At 42.8% G+C, this 27,410-nt stretch overlaps 1 protein-coding gene across 1 annotated transcript in view; it reads right to left on the bottom strand.

Annotated features, from left to right (window-relative positions):
* Nucleotides 1-12,993: 12,993 nt before the first annotated feature.
* Nucleotides 12,994-27,410, bottom strand: part of epb41a (erythrocyte membrane protein band 4.1a) — a 55,648-nt gene continuing 41,231 nt past the window's right edge. The window contains exons 16-20 of the mRNA XM_080734368.1: nt 24,187-24,315; nt 22,392-22,496; nt 19,675-19,755; nt 18,464-18,588; nt 12,994-15,486 (exon numbers count right to left, since the gene is read on the bottom strand). Of these exons, the coding sequence (XP_080590494.1) occupies nt 18,490-18,588; nt 19,675-19,755; nt 22,392-22,496; nt 24,187-24,315 (414 nt within the window). The 3' untranslated portion in view covers nt 12,994-15,486; nt 18,464-18,489. The remainder of the gene's footprint in view (nt 15,487-18,463; nt 18,589-19,674; nt 19,756-22,391; nt 22,497-24,186; nt 24,316-27,410) is intronic.

The raw sequence follows: 27,410 nt of genomic DNA, 5'->3' as shown, positions 1-27,410 counted from the left end.
CTAGCGCCACCATGAGGCCGGTTCTTGCAAAACACATTTATGGACACAGCTCCTAAAATTTTTGGCCAAAAATCACGCAAATCGGTACACAGTATGTCTACACTCATGTCATCAATATGGATCTGTCCCATTTAGCGCCACCTTCAGGCCGATTTTTTAAAACACATTTTTGGACACTGCTCCTACAGATTTTTCCCTAAAATCACGGAAATCGCTACACAGTATGTCTACACTCATGTCATCAACATGGATCTGTCCCATATAGCGCCACCATCAGGCCGATTTTTTCAAACACATTTTTGGAAATTGCTCCTACAGATTTTGCCCTAAAATCACGCAAATCGGTACACAGTATGTCTACACTCATCTCATCAACATGGATCTCTCCCATATAGCGCCACCATCAGGCAGATTTTTTCAAACACATTTCTGGACACTACTCCTACACATTTTGCCCTAAAATCACGCTGCGACCTGACGGTCGCTTCTCCCGATTAGGGAGTCTTACTGGTTTAGAATACTGAGTTATTGAATGTGCAGAAGGTATACATACAGTACCGGTACATCAATTATACTTATCTCTGTACATTGATGCAAGTATTGTGCAACAAATTTGGGATTCTTGCAGATTGAAGGCAGTTTCTGTTTTATTTTGTTTTGTGGTTCATTTGTTTTTTTTGGTTCTATTGTTTTCATTTTTTGTCCCAGCCTCTGGGGGAACACTCTTTCCGAGCATCGCTCCCAGGGCTTTGAGACAACTCATTAATGGTATTAAAGGCATAATGGCATTGTTTTTGTTTTGGAATATGTTTACTAGTATTGCATAAACATAAGGCTGTCATAACTATACATACCTTATAATCAATAACATGTTAGCGGCAGGGACGTGCAGAGAATGTTAGAGAGGCAGGGACTGAAATAAATATATATATATTTTCGGTACTTATTCATGGTCTGGAGACGGGTAAAAGGGCAGGGGCTCAAGCCCCATTTGATGTCTATGTGTGCACGTGCCTAGGGCTGTCACGATATGACATTTTACATGACGATTAATTGTCACTCAAATAATTGGCGATTAACGATTTAATTGTGTTTTTGACGTTGCTAATTACATTTCTGTTTGGCTTTTAGGCTTTGAAGTTGCATATGGTAGATATGACACATAACCTAAACACACAAATAAATTACTGACATATTTGACAACTTATTACTTAAAAAATTACATTGATAGTGGAAATAGCCGATCTACAAGATGCGACGCGTTGTGAGCTTGTAGATCTGCTATTTCCACTATTTCTGTCATTTTTCAACATTCACGATTATGACGATTATGACAAAATAAGTGTGATAATGTCAAATAATCACGATTAGACAATTATGTAAAAATTGTGACAGCCCTACACGTGCCTGGTTAGCGGTACCATTGCATTGGCAAAAGAATGACAGAGTGGACCTTTCTCCTGTTAGTACACTACAGCGCCTGAGGTCTTCATGTGGCTATTCTGTATTCCTAATGCAATGCTGGAATACATTATGAAATAATAACTGCCTCCAAGCTGTTTTCTCCAACCTCCAGGAAGTATTAGGTATTATCGAGCCAAAACTCGGCTTCTTGCCCTCAGGCTTTGCAAGAGAGTACCGACGCAGACAAAGTTGACAACATATTCATTTGTTTAACAAATCACGGCAAAGGCCCAGTAAAATGACCTCACTCTGGAATATTAATCCACGCCTGTCATGGCTCAGCAGGGGGAAACGGCCTCATTGTTTGTGTCACGAAAACCACACGGTGGCATGCATGTTTGAACGGTGTGACACGCCACCTCAGAGAGCATTAGGGGTTGACTGCAGGACTGTGTGCGAGTGTGCACGCACATGTGTCACTCGCAATCAGTCCTAGACAACAGACAGCCGAAAGCAGGGGTGTCACACCAAATTCTGGGCCCTGGGTACAAGGATTCACTGCGGGCCCCCCATGAATGTTAACTATTGAAAAATAGCAGATATACAAGCTCACAGCGCGGCACCGAGTGCCGCGCTGCAAGCTTGTATATCTGCTATTTTTTGAAAAATCGTGAAAATGTGTGCAAGAAACCTATGTCAAGGACCCCCAAGATGATATGTATTTGGCCACGGACCCCGATCTCAAAATATTTAGTTCCAGGGACGCCCAGAAGCAAAATTTTAGTTAGAAATGTTCGCTTAAAAAATATATATATTTATATATATATTCAAAGATTTTCACACATTTTCACAACTTTTCAAAAATAGCAGATCTACAAGCTCGCAGCGCGGCACTCGGTGCCGCGCTGCGAGCTTGTATATCTGCTATTTTTCAATAGATAACGTTATAAGGGCCCCTCCACCTTGGGCCCCAGTAACTCAGTCCCACTTTCCTACCCCTTGTGACGCCCCTGGCCGAAAGGAAGGAAAGGCTGTGAATGAACAAGGAGAGCAAGCAAGAGAGGAGGAAAGGGCATGTGCAGTTGGAGTGAAAGAGGAGTAATGAATGATGAGGGGAAAGCTACAATTAAAGAAAACAGTCTAGGCTGATTAACATGGAGGAGGTATCCCAGGTTGGATTCCCGGCAGCGCTGCCAACGAACACGGTCGACTGTGTTTGCAGTTGGGAAGTCTGCAGGAAATGGTGTTCTTTATCGCAGCACTAGAAGAAGAAGAAGAAGAATTTACCTACGTCATCCCACAAGGGAAATTCCGTTCTCAGCTTAAACCAGTGCTTCGCACAAGGCGCGCGGGGGGAGGGGAGCAGTGATAGCTGGAGCGGGGAATCGTACCTGCGTCCTCTGGGACCTCCGGAGTCCTAGGTATGGACACTAACCACTCAGCTATCACTAGCGACTCCTACTGGTCGTCTGGGGAGGAGAACTTAGATAGTGTTACTCTGTCCCTGGTGAATGGCTTCACTGTCAGGGCATCAGGTTAGAGCTCTTCACAGGTCCCAATCGTTTTCAAATAACAGAACCGAACCCGGGTGGACCCGTGACGATTTGGCGTGAGATCCGATTAGTTCTGGGAACCCGACCCAGACAGTTGGATATTATATAGGCTATGGACCTGTTCGAGACTCCAACACTGTTACGTACAGTAGTAGGCTTATTAGACTGTGATGGCAGCACATTGCGCTGTCTGCACAGCAAAATCCTGACTACAAAATGAACCAAACTGACCAATTTTTTTTTACACAATGCGAGTATAGTGAACACAGGATTTGGCTGTGTTCATACAGTAGATAGCGGAACACAGTACATGATCACACAATCCAAGTGCACATTTTGATTCCATGGGGGTATGCGCGTATACATTCTGCATCCGGGTTACGAAACAACCCGCTCCCACCTGCCTCTGATTAGCCTATTGAACCAGATCGTGAAGTTAGTTAATTAAAATTATAATCACTAGAGGGTATGCATGTGACATCATCATCATACCCGGGAAGTTATGCGGGAACGCCTACTGAGTGGCAAAAAAATACTTTTACTGACCTAGACAGCCCAAACAAAGTCCTATCTGATTGCATTACATGACGTTTGCACCTCACTTTGCCACTCGATTTGCCACTCAATTTCCCATTCACTTTATGCACGCGCATGCCCCCTATAAAATCTAACACTCAAAGTTTCCTTTTGAGTCATTCGGATCTGATTGGAATCAGAAGATAGTCACGCATTTTAATTGAATTGGATTACATTTTCAGAATCGGTGGACCCGCCAAGAGCTCTACATCAGGTGACTCCATGTGTGGTTGTATACAGCCTCCACAGGACTGTGCAGTTACTGTAGCAGCGACAGAGACCTGAGTACACATGGAGAGATTTGGCAAGAACTAAATTGTAGAAAATGGAAAGAATAGAAACAGTTGTTCAAAAATAACAAACAAAAGCAAACTTGGGCTGAATAGCACTGGTGTTCATGGAAAAGAGAGAAAAACAGGCCAAAATGCAGAGAGAGGAATAACTGAGATAAAGGATAAACAACATTGTGGCATCTACAGATGGGTGTTTAAATATGCATTGGAGAGTCACATGGGCTCCAGATCATTATGGACAGGACAGGTTTCTGCAGGGCACTGCTGGAAAGTGCAGTATTGCACATTTACTTTATTTGAGTATTACGTTATTTTTATACTTTATACTTCTACTCCACTACATCTCAGAGGCAAATATTGCACTTTCACTCCACTACAATTATTTGGCAGCTTTAGTTTGGGAAGAACATATTGTTCCGCAGGTCCGTTGGTCCGAGTAGGATGACCGTCGGCAGGTTAGTTACTCACCAGCGTCGGCAGGTTAGCTACTCACCAGCGTTAGTTTTACTAACTTAAGGTTAGGGTTAAGGTTAGGTTATGTCGTCTGCATATACCTGCACGTCGGCATATTGACGCGGACCCCTTTAGTTTCTAGTTATTATTTGCAGATTTAGATTATTAATACCAATCATATATTAAACAATTAAGCCCTATTTTATACTCCAGCTATTCGTAAATAAATAGCAGATCTACAAGCTCAAACCGCATCGCTTCACAACGGGTTATTAGCTTGTAGATCATTTTCGAAAAAGGTCGAAAAGATTGTAAAATGAATTTTACTTTGGTACTGTATATTTGTATTCCAATACTTTTGGAGTTTGTGCTAGGCTGTTGCTACTTTTACTGGAGTAAAACATCTGAGTACTTCTTCCACCACTGCTGCAGGGAGAGGGCAGGCTTGGCTGGTTGCATCAATTACACCCCCTCTATCGTCACAATTAGTCAGGCCCCAGTGCAACTGCATGGCTCAGGGCCCTGCGGACATCTAACATCAGCCAGCTACGGTGCATGTCGCCCAGAGGCCTGCCTGACGATGAACAGGTGGTGGAGAGTTTGCACAGCTGGCAATAGCTACAGAAACACGTATGTTTTTTGGACCCTTTTCAGGCACTAAATACAGCGACCCATGCTGTGTTGGGGACATATGCATCCCTCCAAAGCAATGGGCATATTTGAGAGATGTGACATCCTCGAAGTTGAGGTGGCAGACCGTGTATTCAGAAGACAAATGGAAGCAATAAGAGACTTAAACTTAGGACAACTTGGGGGGAAGCCTTGGCTGGAGCTTCTGTCTAAAATGAGTAAAGAGAGGATAACAGAGTTGATGTCTCCACTGAGGGTGGAGAACTGGCAGGCATTGCCAAAAGACGTTATTATGCCATAAGCGTTTTAAACTGGCCGAGATCGAGAATCCTCAAGAATCATGGATACAACGCGTATATCACATGATTATTTCTGTAGTTTCAAAAGAGAATGACAGCCAGCACTCACATTCTGTCCATTCAGGCACTTGTGTTCTAGAATTTAACGCTATTTTACAGTAAACCTGTAAAGTTTAAAACTTGTTTTAGAACTGTGGCTGGGAGGTCTTGGGCGCCAAAGATCACAGGGGGGGATATTTGGAGGTAGTCCAACGTGCGTGCATGCGCGACTGCACATGTGGGGGGGGTCTTTTGTCAGATGTAAGAAGGGGGTGAGTGGGGGGGGGGGGGGGGTGGAAACCACAGGTTTAGAACATGACAAAGTTCACCGGCAGCATGTCTTTCGTAATGCAATATGCCGTGGAATTTGCCTAGTCTTTCTTTAAGCCACGGTGCTGGAACACGTTAGCTTCATGTACCAGTGCTTGTTGTGGTCTACAACGGTATGCATTGTAGTGCATTCTGTACTGTAGGATGATACTGTTTCAAATGATGAAAGACGCACGTACCGTGGCATTGCTAGGCTTTGTTGCTGCAGGGACGTGCAGAGAATGTTAGGCAGGGGCTGAAATTTCTAAAAGGGCCTTTTGGTGAAAATATTGAAAATAGCAGACCTCCAAGCTCACAACGCGTCGCAGCGTCTCTTGAATGCTGCCTTAAGGTATGACATGGAAAGAGGGCATTTTTGCATTTCCTTCACCATAGTAAAAACAGCATTCAAGGTCTGGAGAGGGCACTTTTCATAGACAAGTAAAAGGGCAGGGGCTCAAGCCCCATTTGATGTCTATGTGTGATGAAAGATGTTGATACCGTGGCATTGCTATGGTTTGTTGCTGTGTTGTTTCAGTTAACAGTACAACTTGCACTGCTCTGTTTCTCATCTGACTGTAAGCAGACAAAACATTTCTATACCGGCAAAGTTTAATAGCCTTTATATTCAACAATGTCGTCCGTCATTTTTAGCCACTGTGCCCACGGAGACTTTTAATTGTTGTTGTCACTCAAAGCTTTCCTGCATGGGAGGCATTCCCTTGCCAGGAGGTTTGTATATTTCCTAATAAAGCAGTCACATCTGGTGTTCTACAAGGTGTACTGTACTATTCAGATCACAGTTGTTTGCAACATATATCGGAGTGGCAGCTACTGAAAATGCTGTTGGTGTATTTACCAAGCTTATTATGCATGTGCAAAAAAATTGCAATTTTCTTTTTTGCGTTTCTGTTTCTTTAAATTTGTTTCTGTTTTAGCGTCTGATTGCCGTGAAAGGCATGCTTCCCCTTTTCACAATGGCCTATTATAGCGCCACCAGGAGGCCACACTAACCTTCCTGACCTGGCGGAGACCTGTGCTCGGAAGAGCACTGCTTCTAAATTGAGTTTTACTCTTATGTAACTGTACACACGATGTAACACTAAATAGCCAGAAAGGCAGGGACAACTAGAATTTGAAGGAACAGTCTTCATTTCCTTCCAGAAAACATCACTCTGCATCTCTGAACATAAAAGCCAGTGCCACTGGTGGTTTGACCTGCTTAACCAGTTAACAAGCTCAGAGAGTCCACCCATAAAACCTCATTAAAAAGAAAGACGCCAAAGAAAACTGAACTCAGGGCAAGTTTCCCATCTGCGAATCCCTTGAGAACCTACTCAAAATATGGCTTAGAAAGGGAAAGTGTTGACCACTTAGCCCCATATGCCTCGTCGCACGATGAGTCATGATGCATTGTGAGCTTGTAGGTCAGATAGCTTTGCTTTTTATTTTGTAAGGTTTTGGAAAATGTCTATGCCTATATAATGACATGCTGATAGGGAGTTGAAAGTGGTTAACTGCGTACAGGTGCACCTCATATTGAGAGTAAGAGTAGCTTTCTCTCGTTCAACACTCCCCCCCCCCAACCTGTAGTTATGCAACTAAATATTTGATGGAGGCAACAGTGGCTGTCAAAACACATTTAAGTTGCTTTTCTTATCCAAAGAGCTCACATAAAGTTAAATAACCAAGGCTTGAGAACGGTGCTTTAGGTATAGCCTCGAGGCAATTCAAATCATTATCCTCTTCAAAAAAGGTGAAAATGAATATGATCTAGAAAGCTACCGTAAGTGCCACGGAAAAAGAGTTATGGCGCGCATCAATATTTCATCGCCGATTTCAGGTTCCATCTATCCTTCTGTATTCTATTTTCCCATAGAGTGAGAGAGTGGGATGTTTAAAGATGGTTTACAATGACCCTGCATTCCACTTAGTGCAGCCTATATGGCGTCTGTGAGCAGTTAAACGCAGCATGCATGCATACAGGCAGACAGACAGAACACTCCCTGGGGACGCCGTTCCCTCCCTCGGCAATGCTTTTAAGTCAACCAAAGAGACGTCTACAGGAAGCTAACACTTAGAGCATATATAGGCTACAGAAGCTATTTCCTCCGGTCATGGACACTAAATACACCAAAGAAAGACATGAGAGAGTTGTTCTAATTGAGCTGTGATATAAAACATTTAATTTCCATATTTTGATGAGGGCACAATTAGCTAAGAGTTTTATTGTGATGCTGTCTGTGCTACCAGATTAATAGTTGATAAGGGGTCCACCCTATGTTCCCCAGGTTCTATGTTCCCCCCTCTATGTTCCCCACCTCACAGCATTAGTTTTAGTGAGGTTAGGGGTAGGTTTAGGTGGTAAGAAAGTGGGGAACATAGAACCTGGGGAACATAGAACCTGGGGAACACGGTCCCGTTGATAACAGGTGAGGTAATCCATTTAGGTGGCGTAGGTTGGGCAGAGATTTTTTCAGTGCACGGAACACATTGGCGAGTTTTATGTCCGATTTTCACATGTAGTCTACTCACAACAGAAGAGGATACAGTAGGATTCCCAGGTTGGAAATCAGCAGAGTCACCATTTAATGCGTCCCGAAGGGAAATGGACTTGATTGGCACTCCTCCAACAAGAAGTGATTAAATGCTCATCCCTTAAGTGACTCACCTCGCGGGGGAACCTCCACTCAGCAGTTTTACATCATTTGAACTGGGAGACTGGGCATCCAATAAAAGACCAGTGCTGGCACTGTTCTGCGGAGGAGAATCCATTCAAAATGCAATTTAATTATTTACACATATCCACAAAACCACTACACATATAAACGTCGGGATGAGATACAGTGATGGTAAAGCAGGACTTGCTGCACTACACTGTTAGCTCGGCTTTGGCAATCATGACACGTCTCGTCTGTAAAGCCTAGCAAAGTGTCAGACAACACAAAGAGAGCAACGCTGAAACCTGTGTATTCAAAATGGCTCATCTTGTGCATAGATTTCATGGCTGAACACAGTCACATATGGTACACCAGCTGCCTTTGATAAATACTAATGGTTTCCCTCAGCGTATATATGAATATGAATTCAAGGCCATGTGCAGACCTGTCATGAACAGCCTCCTACTCGGGGTTGGAAACATACATTATTTCATTACATTATTTATTGTCTCAGAGTCAGCAGGCCTGCTCTGGGTCCTGGTGCAGGCTTAACGTGAGAGGTATAATGCATCTGTACAGCTGAATATACAGTATGTGATAGAGTCTTCAACAGGGGGTCCGGGACCCCTAGGGGGTCCTCAGAGTTACTACAGGGGGGCCGCCAAATCTTTGTGTGGATCATGTTTTTTACATTAACCATGTGAACCCTAGCATCCCTATTCTGAGTGGAACATTGGCCAAAAATAGCAGATCTACAAGCTTTTGGCAAAGAGGTTTGTAGAGGGAAAAGAAGAGCAGACTAAAGTATTTGACAGTTCAAGTAATCTATGAACATTTTCAATCTGCAACACAATTGTATACATTATGTAGTGGGGGTCCCTGATTCATCTCTCTCTCAGCTAAGGGGTCCTTGGCCTGAAAACGTTGAAGACTCCTGTGATGAGGCAGCAGAACGGGACTGGCGAGGAAAAGAAACAAACGAACACACTTTCTGAGGAAAAGAAACAAACAAGTGAAACAATCAGGAGATTGAATTTTGTAAATCTACGAGCCCCCGAAGGTGAGTTAAATGGGGGCAGCATTAATTGTGTGAGTCAGCCGCTCAGCTCAAGAGAGATAGCCTACAGTAAACAGCACGAAAGTACAACTCCACGGAAGACAAATGGAATGAGAGGGCAGAAACAAGCTGCGGGTCCCTGTACTTTTCACATAGGATCTGCAGGCTGCAACGATTTCTGGGCATTAAAAGTAAGATATTGCCTGTCAAAGCCAGCGGACAGGCGTTATTTACTGAGAGTGCCGTGCTGTAGTTCTCTTCACATTCAATCAATATTCTCATCCAAAATATGTCTTCTAAGTGGTAGCTGGTTATTGACTCCTGAGAGCTCATAATATACTGAGGGCTGAGCCTCAGAGTGGATCTACCACATTAAAATAATGACAGATGACAGCTTCTGCATATTGCACACAAGTCGGAAAATAATCTACTAAGCCAACAAAGTTGCCCAAACAAGTTGTTACTTTTACTGACTGGTGGCACAGGCACACCATACTCTTCACTGCACTGTCATGAATGAAAGAAGAGTGCAATTCAAATCTGATTATGCAGGGCATGAAGTCAGGCTCCCTCACGTGAATAACAATACCATTAACATGGGGTCTGAGGGTTCACGATTTGCATTACATTTTTTACAGATGTTCCTCTGTGAAATATCTAGAGGTCAAAGTAAAAGGACACACGACATCAGGGAAGAAAGTCGGAAAGGTGTTATGTGACAAGAGTGTGAATGTAAAGGTGAAAGGTCACATCTTTCATTAACCCATTCAGGCCGGGTACACATTTTAGTGTATGGGAGGGGCTTACAGTACATGTACAGTATGTTGCAACATATTTGTTTTTGTAGGCTAAATTCTGATTTAGGCCTAACTATAGGTTAGGCCTAAATGGGTTAAAGGGGGCCTGCCAAAGGGTTACTGTCACTTTAAGAATCATCTTAAAAAACAAGTTAATATTTTTATGATGTCATTGTGGGGATGCACAATTATAAGCCAATCAAATTAATTGTCTGTATAGCCTGACTGTATGACTACTTACTGTACTGGTCAGCTGTTGTTGGGGGGCGAGGGGCAGATTACACTTTGACATGAGCTTCAGACTGTTTCAGACCGTTTTCAGAGAAGCTCAAGTCACAGTGTAATCTGCCCCTCAACCCCTTTAGGTGACAGTATCCCTTTAAGTATCCGGGCATTAACACAAACTCTGCCATCAAAATACCCCTTTGTACCCCTTCTCTGCCATGCCCGTAGAGCCCGTAAATGTAATAAAAATTAATAAAAAAACATTTTTTTATCGAAGCGCAACTAAAATAGGCCGGAACTAATGCTCCGTGATCGGTTTCTACACGGACACATTATTGAGCGGACACCTTTAACATTGGAGTCCCTGAACCGGAAGCGGAAGTCCGTCCTCTATTTTGGCCCAGCTTACTGTCTACACTCCGCGGCTTACAGATGGAGAATTTATTGATCAATTGAAAAAGTTTCAACGGATTTGAGAAGCTGATGGAATACGCGAACACACGAGCAGTGTCCGATCACGCACGATGGGAACTGGACGAGCGCCCACGTTAACAGGTAGGACTCGGAGAAGCCGGCAGTGAAAGACATAGAGAAATTAACGGGCTTTACGGCCGTAAACTACAAATGAGTTGTATTTATGTCTTCCCTGCCTTGATTTCCATACTGTTCAAATAATTGAACGGTATGCAAGAGCAAAAGACAGGAGGCTGCAATTCATTGTATAATAAGGCAGATACATTTGTCATGCAGCCTACTCAATTATTTGTTTGAATTCTTTGACACTGTTAGCCTACTGTACGTTGCAAAACCTGACCTTGACATGCTGATGCGGTTTTGCACTTTTTTTGTTTATGTCGTGTTACATTTAGGAAAAAAATAACTATAGAAACCTGTTAAAACAACAGGACAAAACCGTACAAAACCCTAAATTCTACGCACGTGTGCGTGCATGAGGAACCCAGCATGCCTTGTACGACCCTTGCTAGCAGAGGCTAAAATCGCCTATGGGTGCTCAGGAGGCTGAGGAGGCTTCTGGAAAGTAAACAGGAAGGTTCTTGGTTTAATCCCCCTGCTCTTCCTTGCATCGTGTAAAAGTGCCCTTGAGTAAGACACTGAAACCCTAACTGTTCCCGACAAGCAGTTTGGTTCCTTGCATGGTTGCCTCTGCCAATAGCGTGTTTGAAAGGGTGAATGTGATGCATACATTTCACGCATACAGACGAGAAAAGCACTGCATAAAATAAAATGCAAGACCTTTCATGGTCTGACATTATGCCAATACATTATGTGGCTCCATTTGTGTGTGTGTCTGTATTTGGCCGACCGGGAAAAGGAATTTATTTATTTCTCATCTCTCTTGAAAACGTCTCCACCAGACTGTGGCCTGTGACAGTGGCGTCAGAACAAAAAGAAAATGAATTATGGAATTTATCTCTAAACCTGTCAAGGGATATCCGTTCAGCTCTACTTTAGCCCAGCAGAGAAAATTCAATATTTCATGAAAAAGTGCCCCGGACAGACCAGAACGGACGGAAAGTTCACTCACAAGCAGCCGGCAGGCTTCTTGACAACAGGGAGTTGAAGATACAATCTACCTGCAAAACAGCAGAAAGTCCTCTGTGGTGATAGAGGAATCAATATGGCCAGATAATGGATCTTTCTCTCTCTAATTCCCCGCATGTCTCTTTCAAATCTCCGGCCGTTCATTCTCCTCACCCCCTTAGTCATTGAGGACAGATACATTGAGGCTCAATGAGTTAAACTCCTTTGACCCTATTCACTTTGTTGACCGGGGTCATCTTGGGACACCCGGCTGTCTCCCCTTTTTCCCTCCGCACCTACCGGTATCTCTTTGCTGAAAAGAGCCGATCAACAAGCTCACAAGGCGTCGCAGCGCGAAGTCTGGAGCAGCTATTGTCACCAAACATTCACACATTATGACATGCCCAGTAGGGCATTCATCAAATATTCGAATATTCGAATATCAAAGTCACAATTCGATGTTGTACACCGAAGGCGAATATTCGCTTATTTATTTTAAAATAAATCTCTCTTTTTTAAAAATGTTTATTTCTTCATGGTTTATACAGCTTTGCTAGATAGGAAGTCATAAGAATGAGTTGGAAAAGCCAGCGGTGGATGAATTGGTTAATGCTCTATACTGTTGTCATGCGTCACGTTTCGTCTCCCAGAGCTAATTACAGTGGGAAAAACAGCGGCCAGCCGGCAAACTCTATGTCATGATGGAGGAAGAGCCAGCTAATGCAACTGTCACTACTAGACCGAGAATTGCTCGTTTTTATTGGATGAAAAAAATATATATTTACGGTATGCTGTCGAATATTCGACTATTCGAATACTTTGAGGTTGAATAATTCTAAATGCCCAGACTATAGGGGTGCTAGGGTTCAAGTGATGAATAACATTCTCTGACTCTCGGAGGCAAATGCTGACGGAACATTTTCAATCATATCAACGGTATCTCTTTGTCATTATGGACAAAAAAGATAGTTAGAAAACAGAAGGGAAGGCAAAGAGTGGAAACAAAGGTGTCTACATTTGTGTTTATTATTCAGTGCATGGTGCTCTTTTATTACACGTTTCTCTTTCGGGGTGTTGGTGATGAGTCCACTATGAAATAAACAGGAAACTATACTGTAAACATCGGTTTGCTTGTCTCCTAACGAAAAGGGAGTGTCACAATGAAAAGGACAACGCTACAACACAGAAAGGTTCTGTACAGAGGAATACTTGTACTAAAAAAGCATCATGTTTTAAAATAGACCAAAAACATACCGTATGTGCCATATATACTAAATGAATATGCTTGTTTTGAGGGACAGTGCGTACGTAAATCACATGAGGTTCACATTTGAGACTTGAAAGAAAGACATTACGGTTTGTCTGTAAACACAAAAGCATAAAAGAAGCATGTCATTGAATTTACAGAAGCTCTCTGGTATGGTATGGTGCTTTTAGCATAAGGAGGGTGGTGGGAAACGTCAGCAACTAAGCTGAATCCACAGCTGTGGCTTCTGCCATTTGTTGCCATTCATGCAGGAAAGTTTCTCAGTTTGCATGTGCTTTTATTGCCAATCACGTCTACTCTAACCAATCAATAGGGTGACCAGATCCAAACTGTTCATTTGAGGGACAGAAGTACCACTTGTGTGGGACAATGTGGGACGGGCGGGCCGGGGTTGATAGCAAATTATTACTTTAGTTGCTAATAAATGCTTATGCTTTGATGTCATATTCGACCATAGCCCCAATACTGCCTATTAATTTGTTATTTACCCCCCTATAGGGGATCTTTCTCATGTTATTTTAATAACAGGCTTAAAAACATATCTTGCGGGGAAAAGAGGCAATGAGATTTACATAACAGCGGAATACACTGACCTATAATATATTCCAGTAGTCCAGTGTGGTCCAGTCTAGCTTGCTGTGAGCTCATGTTAAAGAGCTTCAGCAACAATCAGTGCACCTATATCAACACCTGCCAGTCACAATGTGGGACAGAGTCTCAATTTTGGGGACGCCTGAAAAGTCATGGAAATGTGGGACTGTCCCTCACAAAGGGGGACATCTGGTCACCCTACTAATAATCAACCTTAATTAAGACCGAACCTGGCCGGTTTGGAGACACCTGCTAGCTGCCTTCATTGCCACCTCTGTGGGCGAGTACACACTGCCCCCTTTGGTAGGAAGGGAGAAATAAATCATGAAATGGATGAATGTAAGGATATCCTTGTCGTCAGGCAGAAAACTTGCATCTCCAAGTTCAAATGAGTGTGTTTTTTCTAAATTAAATCCCTACTTCATCATACAAGAGTGTGGCACACGAGTAGTGAAAATAGCAGATAGTAGATCGTCTATTTTCACAATTTTAATTTGTTTTTTAAATAATAATAAAAAAGGAACGGTTTTGGACATACAAGGTTTCCACCCGACAACAACAGCGATATAATGATGCCACTGCCTTGCCCAGCAGAATTGAATGCTGCTGCAAAGCTGGTGCTTGGAATGCTCCGAGATCTGCCTAATGCAAAAAAAAAAACATGGACACGAGCCTGACACTGAAAAGACAGGCGTTCTAAAATGCGAAATACACACAAGAATAATGAAATAAATAGTGAACATAAAAATCTTGTCATTGCGATATACTGTAAGGGTGTCTCCTCCGCCATGATAAAGAAGTGCTCTAAGGTGACACACAAACAACAACAACAACGACAACAATAATAATAAAGACGACGACTAAAATAAAACAATCAAGAAGATGGGAAATATCATTCACCAGATTATCAAGTCAAAACATCAAAAGAGAGAAAGACTCAATTGGCCCCCTGCTTTGATAAAATCAATCTTTTTTACAGATGAATTGAAAAAATATTTTTAACACTGAGAGGGAGAATAAAATAAACTTTTTGCTGTACAAGAGATGACACGACACTATGTCGAGCGTTTAAGAGGGAATTTAAAGAGGGATCCTCGATGTTCTGGCGGCGTACGTACAGTCCCAAGAAGAATCACCCACAACCCCTAATAGTAATGCCGAGTTGCTAAAAAAATTGATCTCCAAGGTAACCAATTAGGACTGTAAGAAACTCTGTAGAAAAATATGAATAAAGTACCAGCAATCTCAATACGTTTAAAAGACCAAATGCCCTTGAAAAAATTTCTTAAAATCTCCAGACAAATTGGAGAGAGAGAGAGGAACAAATTTACAAATGCAGTAAGGTTTTTACTTTCATTTCACTTTAGAAAAAACGATTGAAATCCGTTCAGTGTGGTTCGGCTTTTGTGGGCCGTCCAGTGGTTCGGCTTTTGGCAGTGTGCGGAACGGGAGCAGGGGGGATTGTGGGGAATCCTGGTTAAGTCTCGTGAGAACAACTCCTTCGGTCTCCTTCTTCGGTTGACGTCGAGAGGCGCAGAGGTCAGAGGTTAAAGTTCAAAGTTGAAACGTGCTCCCTGTGCTGTAGTCTGGTGTGTGTGTGTGTGTGTGTGTGTGTGTGTGTGTGTCCAAGGCAGTGCAGTTGGGTGTGCTTGGGGCGGTGGGCGGGCGGGAGGGCTCTGAGATAAAAGTGGGAATGGTGACACAGTGGAGAGGGAGAGGTCGGAGAGAGAGAGAGAGGGGGTGAGACTGCGTGTTCCTGTCGCCCAGGCGTTGTCACTGCATGCGCCCCAGCTTGAAAATGAACAAAGAAAGGGAAAGAGGGAAGAGAGAGAGAGAGAGAAGATCTTCAGCAGATTCAATTTATACCAGTGGTTCTCAACCTTATTTTGGGGGTCCCCAGATGATTAACTTAATGTGCAACATTGTTTTCTCTCTCAAGAGTAAACAAACCAACATAGAGTTTAAGTGTATAGAGGGTATGTGTACATTTCTAAACTGACAATTTATGGACTTTTTAATAAAATGACAAATTAAACATTGGCCAAATTGTCAAATATTAGACGCAGAAATTGTGAAAATAGCCTATCTACATGCTCACAACGCCTCGCGTTGCGAGGCGTTGTGAGCATATAGATCGGCTATTTTCACAATAGAACTGTGATGTACAAAATGTAATTCCTCAACTCTTAGTGCACGTCAAGGTGGGGGGGGGTCCCCAGTTAAAATGTGATTATTTTGTGGGTCGCGGCCTGAAAAGGTTGAGAACCACAGATTTATACAACCAACCTCGACTCAGCACTCAGCAAATGGGAGCGTGAGCGAAAGCAGAAAGGACAAATTAAACATGCGAGGACTTTAAGTGGAACCACACCCAGTCATGTCGACGGCGATGTTTAACATGTCTTGGCTTCGAAAAAGTAGGACACTCTAATAGAGAGCGGAAAATGCAAGGAATTAAGGGCCCCCCCAGGGCAGGGGCCCGGGCTCAAGCAAAGCCAGGAGTAAAGACGGTGGTGTTTAGGATGAGAGACGGGAGGGATGAATGTGGGGCGGCCGAGGGAGGGATTGTTAGGCTGGTGGTGGGGGAAAGGGGCTTCTCAGACTTCACCCTGATGTAAACACACAGTGGAGTTGATTGAATGTGTAAGTAAAACAAAGCGGCGCTCGCAAAGCGATATGGGGACGCCATGCCGATTTCTTCGGAGAGGGCAACTTTTCCCCTTCGGCGAGAGCGCAGAGCGAGGCCGAGGCAGGCACACAGTGTTTACATACCGCCCTGGCAGCTGGCTAAACAGCACCAGACTCCCGGCCTGGACGCCTCGACTTGCACAAACAAGGCCACAATTAAAGCCACATGGGCACCACTATTTAACATACCTCATGCTGCGAAAGCCTTGTTTCATGTTGGAATACGTGTGAGTACACTGTTATAAGAAAAATCCCTGCAGCTAAGTGTTTTGGTGCTACATTGATTCGGAGCGATGCAGCGAGGGTCTTGTCAGCAAGGCGCAGATGTCGACCGACTCATATTACTGATGATTGTAACAGAGCCCTCCTTTGATCATCACCGTCAACATTGTTTACCCGATTCTGTTTAGTCTCCGGTGGAACACTTTGTATGTCATTGTAACTGGTAATTGCTTTGCTGTTGCAATTAGGCTGGCGACTGCTACCATTACCTCCTCAATAGGTCTTTATGGATTCATTTAGTGCAATGTATTGTGTTTAACCACTGCGGTCTTGATAAACCCCTTGGGATAGCTTCTTTCTTTTTTTAAGCAACCCAACTGGAGCTCTGTGTCATCGGCAGTGTAAAGGGTACATCTCAGCCACATCAAAACACAGACTTTGTTCGTAAAACCCCACGGAGCAAAATAGCTGGTGTGTGATTTGCGGTACCAACCACGGCACAGTTAGCCGATCTTAACTGATTTACAGTGCAGAGTAAGGGCAGTACCCTCACCCACTCTGTTCATCTATTTTATTATGTCCATTTGTCCCAGGGAATGAGGTTCGCCCATTTCATACTACTAGCAGCAGCAATGCTTTGTCTCCACAGTACAGGTCAAGGCAGAGATCTGAGCAGCAAGGGATTGCTGTCTGAGCAGTGATGTGCACGCGCACACGCACGCACACACACACACACACACACACACACACACACACACACACACACACACACACACACACACACACAGACACACACTCACACAGTGGCAGAGGAGGGAGGTGAGGAGTAGAGCTACAGCTACAACATGCACTAGAGGAGAGGAGGTGGACGGCCAGTGGTGTTAATGGAGTAGAGGCAAAGCACTATTTTCAGGTGAAAATAGGTCATTTTTGTCAAGCAACGTATCACTTTTTCAGCAGCTTTGACCGTATATTGAACATACATGTAAACATAGGCCATTTGTTTGTTAATGGCATTGATTTAGGGTCTGTTTGTTTGCATTTTCTCCATAGTTTTTAAAACGTTACCGGAGTGAATTGGCCAAACAACATTACATGGTTAAGATTAATACAGGGAATGCATTTTTCAAATAATTAAAATGCATTAAAACGCAACAGGTTTCAGATTTTCATAAGGTGCTGAAATGAACAGAATCTAGTCGTCAATATACCACGAGTCGCAGTCAACAGCCTAAACCTGCCAGACAACCGGTATGGTCCCACTTAAACCCTTACCGGAGTCCCCCAGGGATCTATATTAGGCTGTGTCCTTTTTCCCACTACATCAAATCTCTGTCTCGCCTAAAATAGCTGAGATTGGATATTTTCGCAGTATGTCCAAGCCAGAATATATAGGGACACTGGAGTTCATGAGGTTACGTCTCAGGCGGAGCTCCAGTGAGGTTCCAGCGTGTGTAACCACTTGCAAAAGGGACCCCAATTTAAAGGACAACCTTCTCTGTCTTATTAGACACAATAAGCCTGTGATTTATTACTGTTTACAGTAACACTACTAGCCCCCATAAGTCAAGTCTTGCCCATGAAGGATTGCGGTGCATCTTGGGAATGGGCTTATTGTGCCTAAAAGACAGATTTAGCCACTTGAACACATGCCCCCACCCACTGAAATCAAAATAGTTAAAATCACTAAAACGATAGAAAGCAGTAATTGAAAACATTTTAACCCTCGTCTTTTCTTTTCTCTGATTACAATCTAAAATTTGAACACTTGTAAAAAACTAAAGTTGTCAAAGCCAAAAGCTTTCTTTACCTGTACCTTGTACCTGTAAACTGTTCAATCAATCAATCAATGCCTCACCTGGGTGGCATGTGAAGGAGTGTGTCTCACTCTGGGGTGATCTCTGTTTCCTGGTGCACCACCACTTTGGTAACAGACATGTCAGGATGTTGCTCCTTGGCTTCCTTGATAGCCTGGGCCAAAGCCTGAGAGGTGAAAGAAGAAGACAGCCAGTTAACAACAGTGTTACATTTTACAGAATAATTTTATTTAGTCTTAGTCTTAAAACTAAATCATACAATTTAGTCTTAGTCCGGTTTAGTCTTCTGAAATAGTTTTAAGTCTAGTCTAGTCTTAGTCGACTAAATATCAAAATACTTAGTCGACTTAAGCCCTTTGCACACAGGCGTGTTTATCCGCATGGATAAAACGGTCAATTTTTTTTTTTTTAAGAAAACAATGATTCTCTACGACCTCATGCACACCGGATCCGAATTAGCCGTGCTACGAGTGGCTGCGGCCGTGCGTTTTTTTCTCGATCGAACCCAGTTCGATTCGTGCGTCTTGTCGCATCCGGTAAAAAACTCATCAGTCCTTTTATGACTCCTTTTGGATCCGCAGCGCCGATTCCGCACAGCATTGCACACCAAATCCAATGCGTTTTATTCATGCAGCAAACGAAAAAAACGAAACTGTCCTGTGTGCAAAGGGCTTTAGTCTTTAGTCTTAGTCGACAAAATGAACACTGGTTAACCACTTAGAATAAATAAATATTAATAAATGAATAGCAAGAATAACCAATGTACAAGCTCCCAACATGACGCAATTCTATCATTGCTATTTGAAAATGTATTTCTGAAAACGTTCGCATTTTATTTTCTAATTTCAAGAACGTTGCCTATAACAGACATGCCCCAAATAGGCATGACAGTTTGAAAGTGGTTAAACAGAACAGAAGTAATGACCGTAATAAAAATACTATGCATGTGGAAAAATTAAACCTACTTGTTATGCAAACCCAATTGCTCCTCTGGACACGTTTAGTCAATAAACAATAAAACCCCCATGTACAATTGTGATCAGTCTCACTAACCCTACCGCTGCAAACCCTCATTATCATAGCTAACGTCCGTCAAGTGCTGGAAAGCCAAGCCCACAGGCACAGACTCCATTAAATATTTTAGTAAATTTCATTATGGCACAAATGAGCTTACATTTAGCGTGAAAAATGATTTGGCTAACTCAATTTGAGAGGGCAAAGAGCCGAGAGCTGAGGAATTACAACTCCTCACCTTATCGTGATCGATCTCTGTGTCGCCCGTGATAACAATCCTCTTCTCAATGCGCGTCTCAGAGATTCCACCTTTCACCGTCTACAGCATGCGGAGGAGAGGATCAGAGATGTGAGAACACATTCACACACATTCTCCCACATACATAAATACAAGGGAGAGACATTTTGGCATTTTTACAGCCAAAACAAAAGCTCCCCCAGGCAAACAGACACCATAATGTTTAGCATCTACGTTGAGATGCTAAACATTACAGTGGAATTACTTCCAGTCAGGCAATTAAAGCAAGAAACGCTCAACAAACTATCTTCAAACTATTTAAAGCTGCAATCCATATGTTCTACATAGAATTCAAACCCAGTTTTCCCACACGAGGGCTGGAAGTTCTACTGCTGAAATAACACACACGATATTGCTTCTTGAGTTCAGGTGTAGTGCTGCCAATAGTGTTTCTACCAAAGGTCAGTCTATAATGGATTAAAAGCGCTTTTATAATGCATTATAATACACTTAAAAGGCTTCATAACAATCATTATAAATGTTTATAATTCTAAATAACAACTTATAACAAAGACACTTTATTACTGACTAAGTTATGGTAGCTATAAAGTGCTGTTCTGCTGAAGTTATAATGCAATATGACCAGCACTTCTAATACTTCATAAACCTTGTTATGGTTGTTATGCATAATTATAAGACATTATAATGCTTTATAAATGTGCTTATCGGCCGGACTACACCAGAAAATGTACGTGCACGCGCGTGCTGTCCGTGAAGATACGTACGAAACGCCCTGGGCTACACCAAGGGCGCGTCGCGCGTATTTGTGCGGGAGAGAGTCGGCTGGAATAGAATCGTCTATTGATTGATATACATATGATATGAGCCTCACTATCAGTCAAGTATTGGCAATGTGCATCGATGGGTGGGTATATGTACACTTCATATTCACTTTATATATTTATTGCGACCGTAGGTCGCAGTTAACTATGGAAACCGGCACATCTTGTCCACGTATCTCTGTCTGTCTGTCTGTATGTCACGCCTGATGCTGTGGTTCCCCTGACACATCACTGTGACATCACAGGCTCAGAGCAGGGATAACGCCTGATACTGTGGTTCCCCTGACACATCACTGTGACATCACAGGTGACATCACACTCAGATACTCAGAGCAGGGATCTCCATATATGGGCATAAACAGGTGACATCACAGTGGTGTGGCTGGTTCAGATCTCCATGTATGGGCATAAATGGGAGCCACTCTAACAGAATCCCTTTTATGCCCATATATGGAGATCCCTGATGTCATCAATATTAAGCCCATATCTAACAGGACTTCATATGGGAATGCCCAAATATGGAGGAAGACAGCCCATATCTGTGTGTCTGATTCAGACATGGATCTCCATATATGGGTACCAGGGGTCTCTATATATGGGTCGCCTTATTAATTCTAACTGTAGTATTACCTGGTCCTGTATAGTGTAGCATGTCTTGTTACACACAAACCTTAATGATTGCAATTGTGTTGTCTATAATTTCAGAAAATAAACTTATTTACTTCAACATTGTTTCGACCAGTGTTTCTCAAACCTTTACATTTCAACTATATGCCCATAAACATAGCCAGGCTGTTTTTGGAGACAATATATATGCTCACACGGGCATACGTGCGTCTGACAAAATAGAACCAATCTTATTTTAGAGCATGCGTATCCGGGGGCCGCGCTATCCGTGCGCCTGGTGTAGCCGAAATCACTGGATCTTTCCAAACGCGCTGTACGCGTGCACTCCCCGCGCAGTAAATTCTACCAACAGTCGCACGTGAAAAGCCTTGGGGTAGTCCAGCCGTATAATGCATTATAGACCTGACCTTCATATATTATAGTCTTTCCGAATATTATATTTCCTAAAGAAAACGTTCCGGCTTGTTGCTTTAAAACTTGGTGGTCATCGATGGGACATGACTGATGCACAGTACAGTAATAGAGCATGCAGTGCAGCATGACAAGTCATTTCCTCTCATTGATTTCTATTGATTGTTGCTGTGGGGACCAGGGGCGTCACAAGGGGGGGGGGGGAAGTGGGGCTGAGTTACTAGGGCCCAAGGTGGAGACTGGAGGGGCCTTAATTATTTTATACTTTAGCTATTGACAAATAGCAGATATACAAGCTCAAAGCGCGGCACCAAGTGCCGCCCTGCAAGCTTGTAGATCTGCTATTTTTGAAAAGTCGTGAAAATATGTGCAAATCTTTGAATATATGTAGCGAACATTTATAACTACAATTTTGCTTCTGGGGGGTCCCTGGAACTAAAAATTTTGAGATGGGTGTCCGTGGCCAAATACATATCATTTTGGGGGTCCTTCACGTGAAAGAGTTTGAGCACCACTGACATAGAAACATACGTTTTTCAAAAAACCTTAGAAGGATTTGAAATGTTCAAAGACTTGCACACATTTTCACGATTTTTCCAAAAAATAGCAGATCTACAAGGGTGCAGCGCGGCACCGAGTGCCACGCTGTGAGCTTGTTCAGTATATCTGCTATTTTTCAATAGTTAAAGCACAAAATAATAACGCGTTCCCAGTTCCCCCTATGAAGAACATTCATGGGGTGGCCCGCAGTGAATCCTTGTACCCAGGGCCCAGAATTTGGTGCGACACCCCTGGCTGTGGGGAGTGGAGCAGAGAGGGGGGCTTAGAGGGACGGACCTTGGTGATCTGGGTGGTGGTGGTGGTGCTGACGGTCTCAGAGGTGATGGTCTGGGCACTCAGCAGCACTCCTCCTGAGTCCCCCCCGGCCAGGCTGTCCACGGGCTGCGGGACAGAAACCTTTGCGGTGTTAGACGAGAGCCTGTCACTGGCCCACGGCGTCAAGTGTTGTTTTTTGACAGCAGATTTTGATATAGTTTTAGTCATAGTCTTTTGAATAAAATGTCATTTAGTTTTAGTCATAATTTTGTCACCCGAAAGGTTTTAGTTTTAGTCTAATTTTAGTCGACTAAATATCATACGTTTTTTAGGCGACTAAATCTACGGTTGATTTAGTCAACTAAGATATATTTTGGCAGGCCTTGATGGCATAATAATAATGCTGAAAATAGCAGATCTACAAGCAAACAACGCGTCGCGCTGCGACACGTTGTGAGCTTGAAGATCGGCTATTTTCAGCACGCAACACCTGAGAGCAACCAAACATAAAATGACTCTCTTCTCCACTAGTCCCTCCCTAACGTTTTAGTCTAGTTTTTATTTTGTTGACGAAATTGTCAATATATTTAGTCTTAGTTTTAGTCATCACAGCTTAGTTTTTATTTAGTCTTCGCCAATGAAAAAAACTCAGTCGACAAACATTTTTCGTCATAGTTTTAGTCGACGAAATCAACACTGCACGGCGTACGGTTGAAAATGTGTCAAATAAGTGTGGGTATTGTTTTTAGGCATGCGTATGATATCCGGCTTGCAAGTTGAGGCGATATAGAGAAGAGACTTCAAGAGAAGGTTCCTATGAATGGCCGCTAGTTTCGCTGTTTTCCCCTCTCCTGGTACCAAAAGGTATTATGCTCCATTGAAAGAATATGGGTTTTTGCCAAACTTTACACGTGATTTTATTACCTTAATAAACATTGTCAGAAATACTTTATGCTTCCAGACACTAGTTTAAAGTCTTCTTTCAATCACCATGATATGCGTTTTGTTAAATTATGGTCCCATGTATTTTAAAATTGATGATAAAATAGTGTATGCCGTAGGAGGGGCGGGGCTAGCTTCATTGACACGCTCCCAACCAATAGCATGTATTGACCCACCCCCCGCTTTGTCCCAACCAATAGAATCCGGGTACCATTTCCATTTTCAGGACAGGATGTAGAAAGATGGCGGCATGCACACGCTTGCTAAATAGGCTTCATTTATCGTCTGTAGAGTATATGGGCATAGGTCCATCTCTTTTTTAGTGTATGATTTTAGGCCAGTGATTCTCAAAGTGGGGTCTGGGGACCCTCAGGGATCTCTGCATAATGTGTTAGATTTTTTTTTCTTGTTTTTTGGTCATCCCAGTCTCTCTTCCAGAAAAAAAAAACGTATTATGGACCGATATTTATATAAAATATATATTTTGAAAAGCATGGTGGGGCCCTTTAATCCCATATACATTGGCTATCCTGATTAGCTCACAACTGTGTTGTCGATGATGTAAACGGAACAGAAAAGCTTTCCCTTTCTTTTTTTTAAAAAAAGAAGAAAAAAGCAATCACATAATGTGTGTACGTATGTTGATGTGGAAACCTCCATCTTTCAAATGGATGGTCGCGTATGGACGAGGATTATTTTCCCATTCCAGCACACCCGTGGGCTTCTTTTGATGGCTCCCGTGGGCGTATCGGAGCGACGCAGAATATCCGGCGATTTGTCAAAGTTTGATGAAAAACGCTTTGAATCCTGGCAGTCAATGAAGAAGTTTGAGAACCACTGTTTAAGGCACTGCGGTTCCCGGAAATCCACTCACCTGCGCCGACTCGTACATGATGGTCTTAGTCTCCGTGTGCACAATTGGGACTTCTTTGTTGGCCACAGTTCCTCGCAGGGAGTTGGTGATGTCGGAGATGGTGATTGTCTGGGTCTTCAGCAGGGGAGACTGCGAGGAAAGGGAATCAGACACGCAGTCAGCAACAAAGGTAATCTATTCTGAGCCTCTAAGGCTAAGCTATCAGTCAAACTATAAACTACTAAGGGTCTGTTGGAAGGAACCGCATTATGACGCTATGATTATTATTCTGCCAATCATTTCGGCCCAATGTTGCGGCTGTGGTTTTCATTCTCTCGCCGACAGCATGCTGCTGGTGATCCAATTAAATCTAAACCAGCCGTCAAGAGACAAAGACGCACACTTACTGTAACTGCTGCAATCACTTGAAACATGTTTTCAAACAAAAATAATGATTTATGGCTAGAACCGCATGCATGTTCAGTCTGAACTGAATCAACAGCGTGCATGCATTATTTGGCCATCTATGATTGGAATACATTTTTTATATAATAACAACTGCAGAATAATCTGAGTAAGAATTAAGTTAAGGGTGAAAACTGTGATGGTATGATCAATAATTACAGTAAATCAAGAGGAGTCTCCCCTAAGGGCCAGCATGTGACTTCCATAATGAGAGCCCTCCTGTGGGAATGATCAGTCAATCAAGCCTCAGGCTAGCTCGCCAATTACCCACACACCACTCCTTAGATATGCAGATTATGCAGAGCACTACTTTGAGAAATTGCTTTCATTTTGCCTCGTTCATCTTTCATCTTCAAGTTCCATGCTATAAAGAGATCTTGATTTGATAGTTATGGAGATCGGTTACATATCTTTTTAATACGGAGAAAGATAAGATGGATGAGGAGGGATTTTCAGCGCCAAGGTCATCTTTCATTAAGGGAAGCATACACGTTTTTTTGTGGAGTGGAAGACTAAACTAGCATGGCAAAATAAAGATAGGAGCGAGAATTCACTTCATATTTCAAGAGATAAAGAGCTGTTGAATCCCAAACGGCATGTGCACACATAGACATCAAAGGGGGGCTTGATCCCCTGCCCTTTTATCCGTCTGTGAAAAGGTGCCATCTCCAGACCATGAATGCAGTTTTTACTATGGTGAAAAAAAATACAAATGCCCTCTTTCCATGCCATACCTGAAGGCAGCATTCAAACTCGGCCTTGTCCAAACTTACTCTCCTGAACTTGAATGCAGCAACTTATGTTGAATTGCACTCCCTATGTAGAAATCGAGCATGGAAAATAGCCGACCTACAAGATGACAACGCGTCGCTCTTTGACGCGTTGTGAGCTTGGAGGTCGGCTATTTTCGATATTTTCACCAAAGGGCACTTTTAGACATTTCAGCCCCTGCCTCTCTAACATTCTCTGCACGTCCATGCCAAACAGAGTAGGGAGAAAAACCATTCTTTCCCCTCCATAACACAGTCATAGAGAATGACTCAATTTAAATGGTAACTTTTGACATGTGGGTTGAATTTCATCTTCACCTTAAAAGGACTTTAAACCTCAGCTGGGAGTTCAGAGTCTTTTGAGATATTTGCCAGTCATTCTGCACAAACTCACCCCCGGCCACAAGGTTAAAGTTAGACTGATAATATACAGTACCTTACCACCAACCCCCATGGAACCTCTTGCTTTGATCAAACTGTCAGCTATATTTGCAGTTGTCACTTAAAGATTCCTCAGACACAATAGTAGGGCTGTCACGATATGACATTTTACATGACGATTAATTGTCACTCAAATAATTGGTGATTAACGATTTAATTGTGTTTTTGTCGTTGATGATTACATTTCTGTTTGGCTTTTAGGCTTTGAAGTTGTACATGGTAGATATGACACATAACCTAAATATACAAATACATTACTGACATATTTGACAACTTATTACTTAAAAAATAACATTGATAGTGGAAATAGCCGATCTACAAGCTCACAACGCGTCGCGATGCGACGCGTTGTGAGCTTGTAGATCTGCTATTTCCACTATTTCTGACATTTTTCAACATTCACGATTATGACGATTATGACAAAATAATTGCGATAATGTCAAATAATCACGATTAGACGATTATGTAATAATTGTGACAGCCCTACACAATAGGCTCTTCCACAGACGCTGTGCAAGCTGCAATGGAGCAAGTATTGTAAGCACAGACACATCTGACTCTAACAACATGGCATTTTAATCAAATATGGTGATTTCTATGGATGGGGGTGTTCAAGAAAGAGTCTACAAGCCCTGCCTGCAGCCCCTAGAGGTCCTGCAGCTTTTTACACCCAGCCAGATCAAAGTGGTTTAAACTAACCAATTAAAGAAGTGGAGATAAAAAATAACACATTTAAGTAGAAAATGTTTGGCCAAAGGGATGCGGTGTAGGAAAGGACATGGGTTCATCCTCCGGGCATCAGCTTGAACGCGCTCAGCAATGGCAATCTGCCCAATTGATTGTAGACGGACAAAACGCCAAAGGGTCTAAAAACTGATCAAAGCCATGGAAGGTGAGAAGGACGTTTATAACAGCATTAAGCTGTTCTGTTCTGTTTTTACATGAGCACAAAATCAAAAATACACATGCACACAAATTTGATGCATTTATTCATACACTACTCAAGTCACAAGTTACGCCTAGGTTCAGATGAATACTCAAAAGTCTCACTGCAATTAAAGAGAATATAATATGAAACAAAGTGAGAAGGAATTAATAATAGCCTAAATGAGAACAACGATGGAATCCACCAGAAGACAAGAGAACCTGATCAGGGCAGGTTTCCTATAGACATTATCACAGTGAGAGTAACAGGCTTACAGGTCCCCGGGTTCCTCAGAAAGTCCATTGACACCACATCATCGTTAGGTTGTGAAAGTGCACACAAAACAGATCACACGCACGCAGGGGCGTCACACCAAATTCTGGGCCCTGGGTGCAAGGATTCACTGCGGGCCCCCCATGAATGTTAACTATTGAAAAATAGCAGATATACAAGCTCACAGCGCGGCACCGAGTGCCGCGCTGCGAGCTTGTATATCTGCTATTTTTGAAAAATAGCGAAAATGCGTGCAAGAAAGCTATGTCAAGGACCCCCAAGATGATATGTATTTGGCCACGGACCCCGATCTCAAAATATTTAGTTCCAGGGACCCCCAGAAGCAACATTTGAGTTAGAAATGTTTCGCT

Source organism: Nannobrachium achirus (assembly GCF_963921795.1).
Source record: "Nannobrachium achirus genome assembly, chromosome: 10".
Taxonomy (NCBI): Eukaryota; Metazoa; Chordata; class Actinopteri; order Myctophiformes; family Myctophidae; genus Nannobrachium; species Nannobrachium achirus.
Note: the sequence above shows the minus strand (reverse complement) of the source record. Positions and strands in the feature narration are given on the sequence as shown.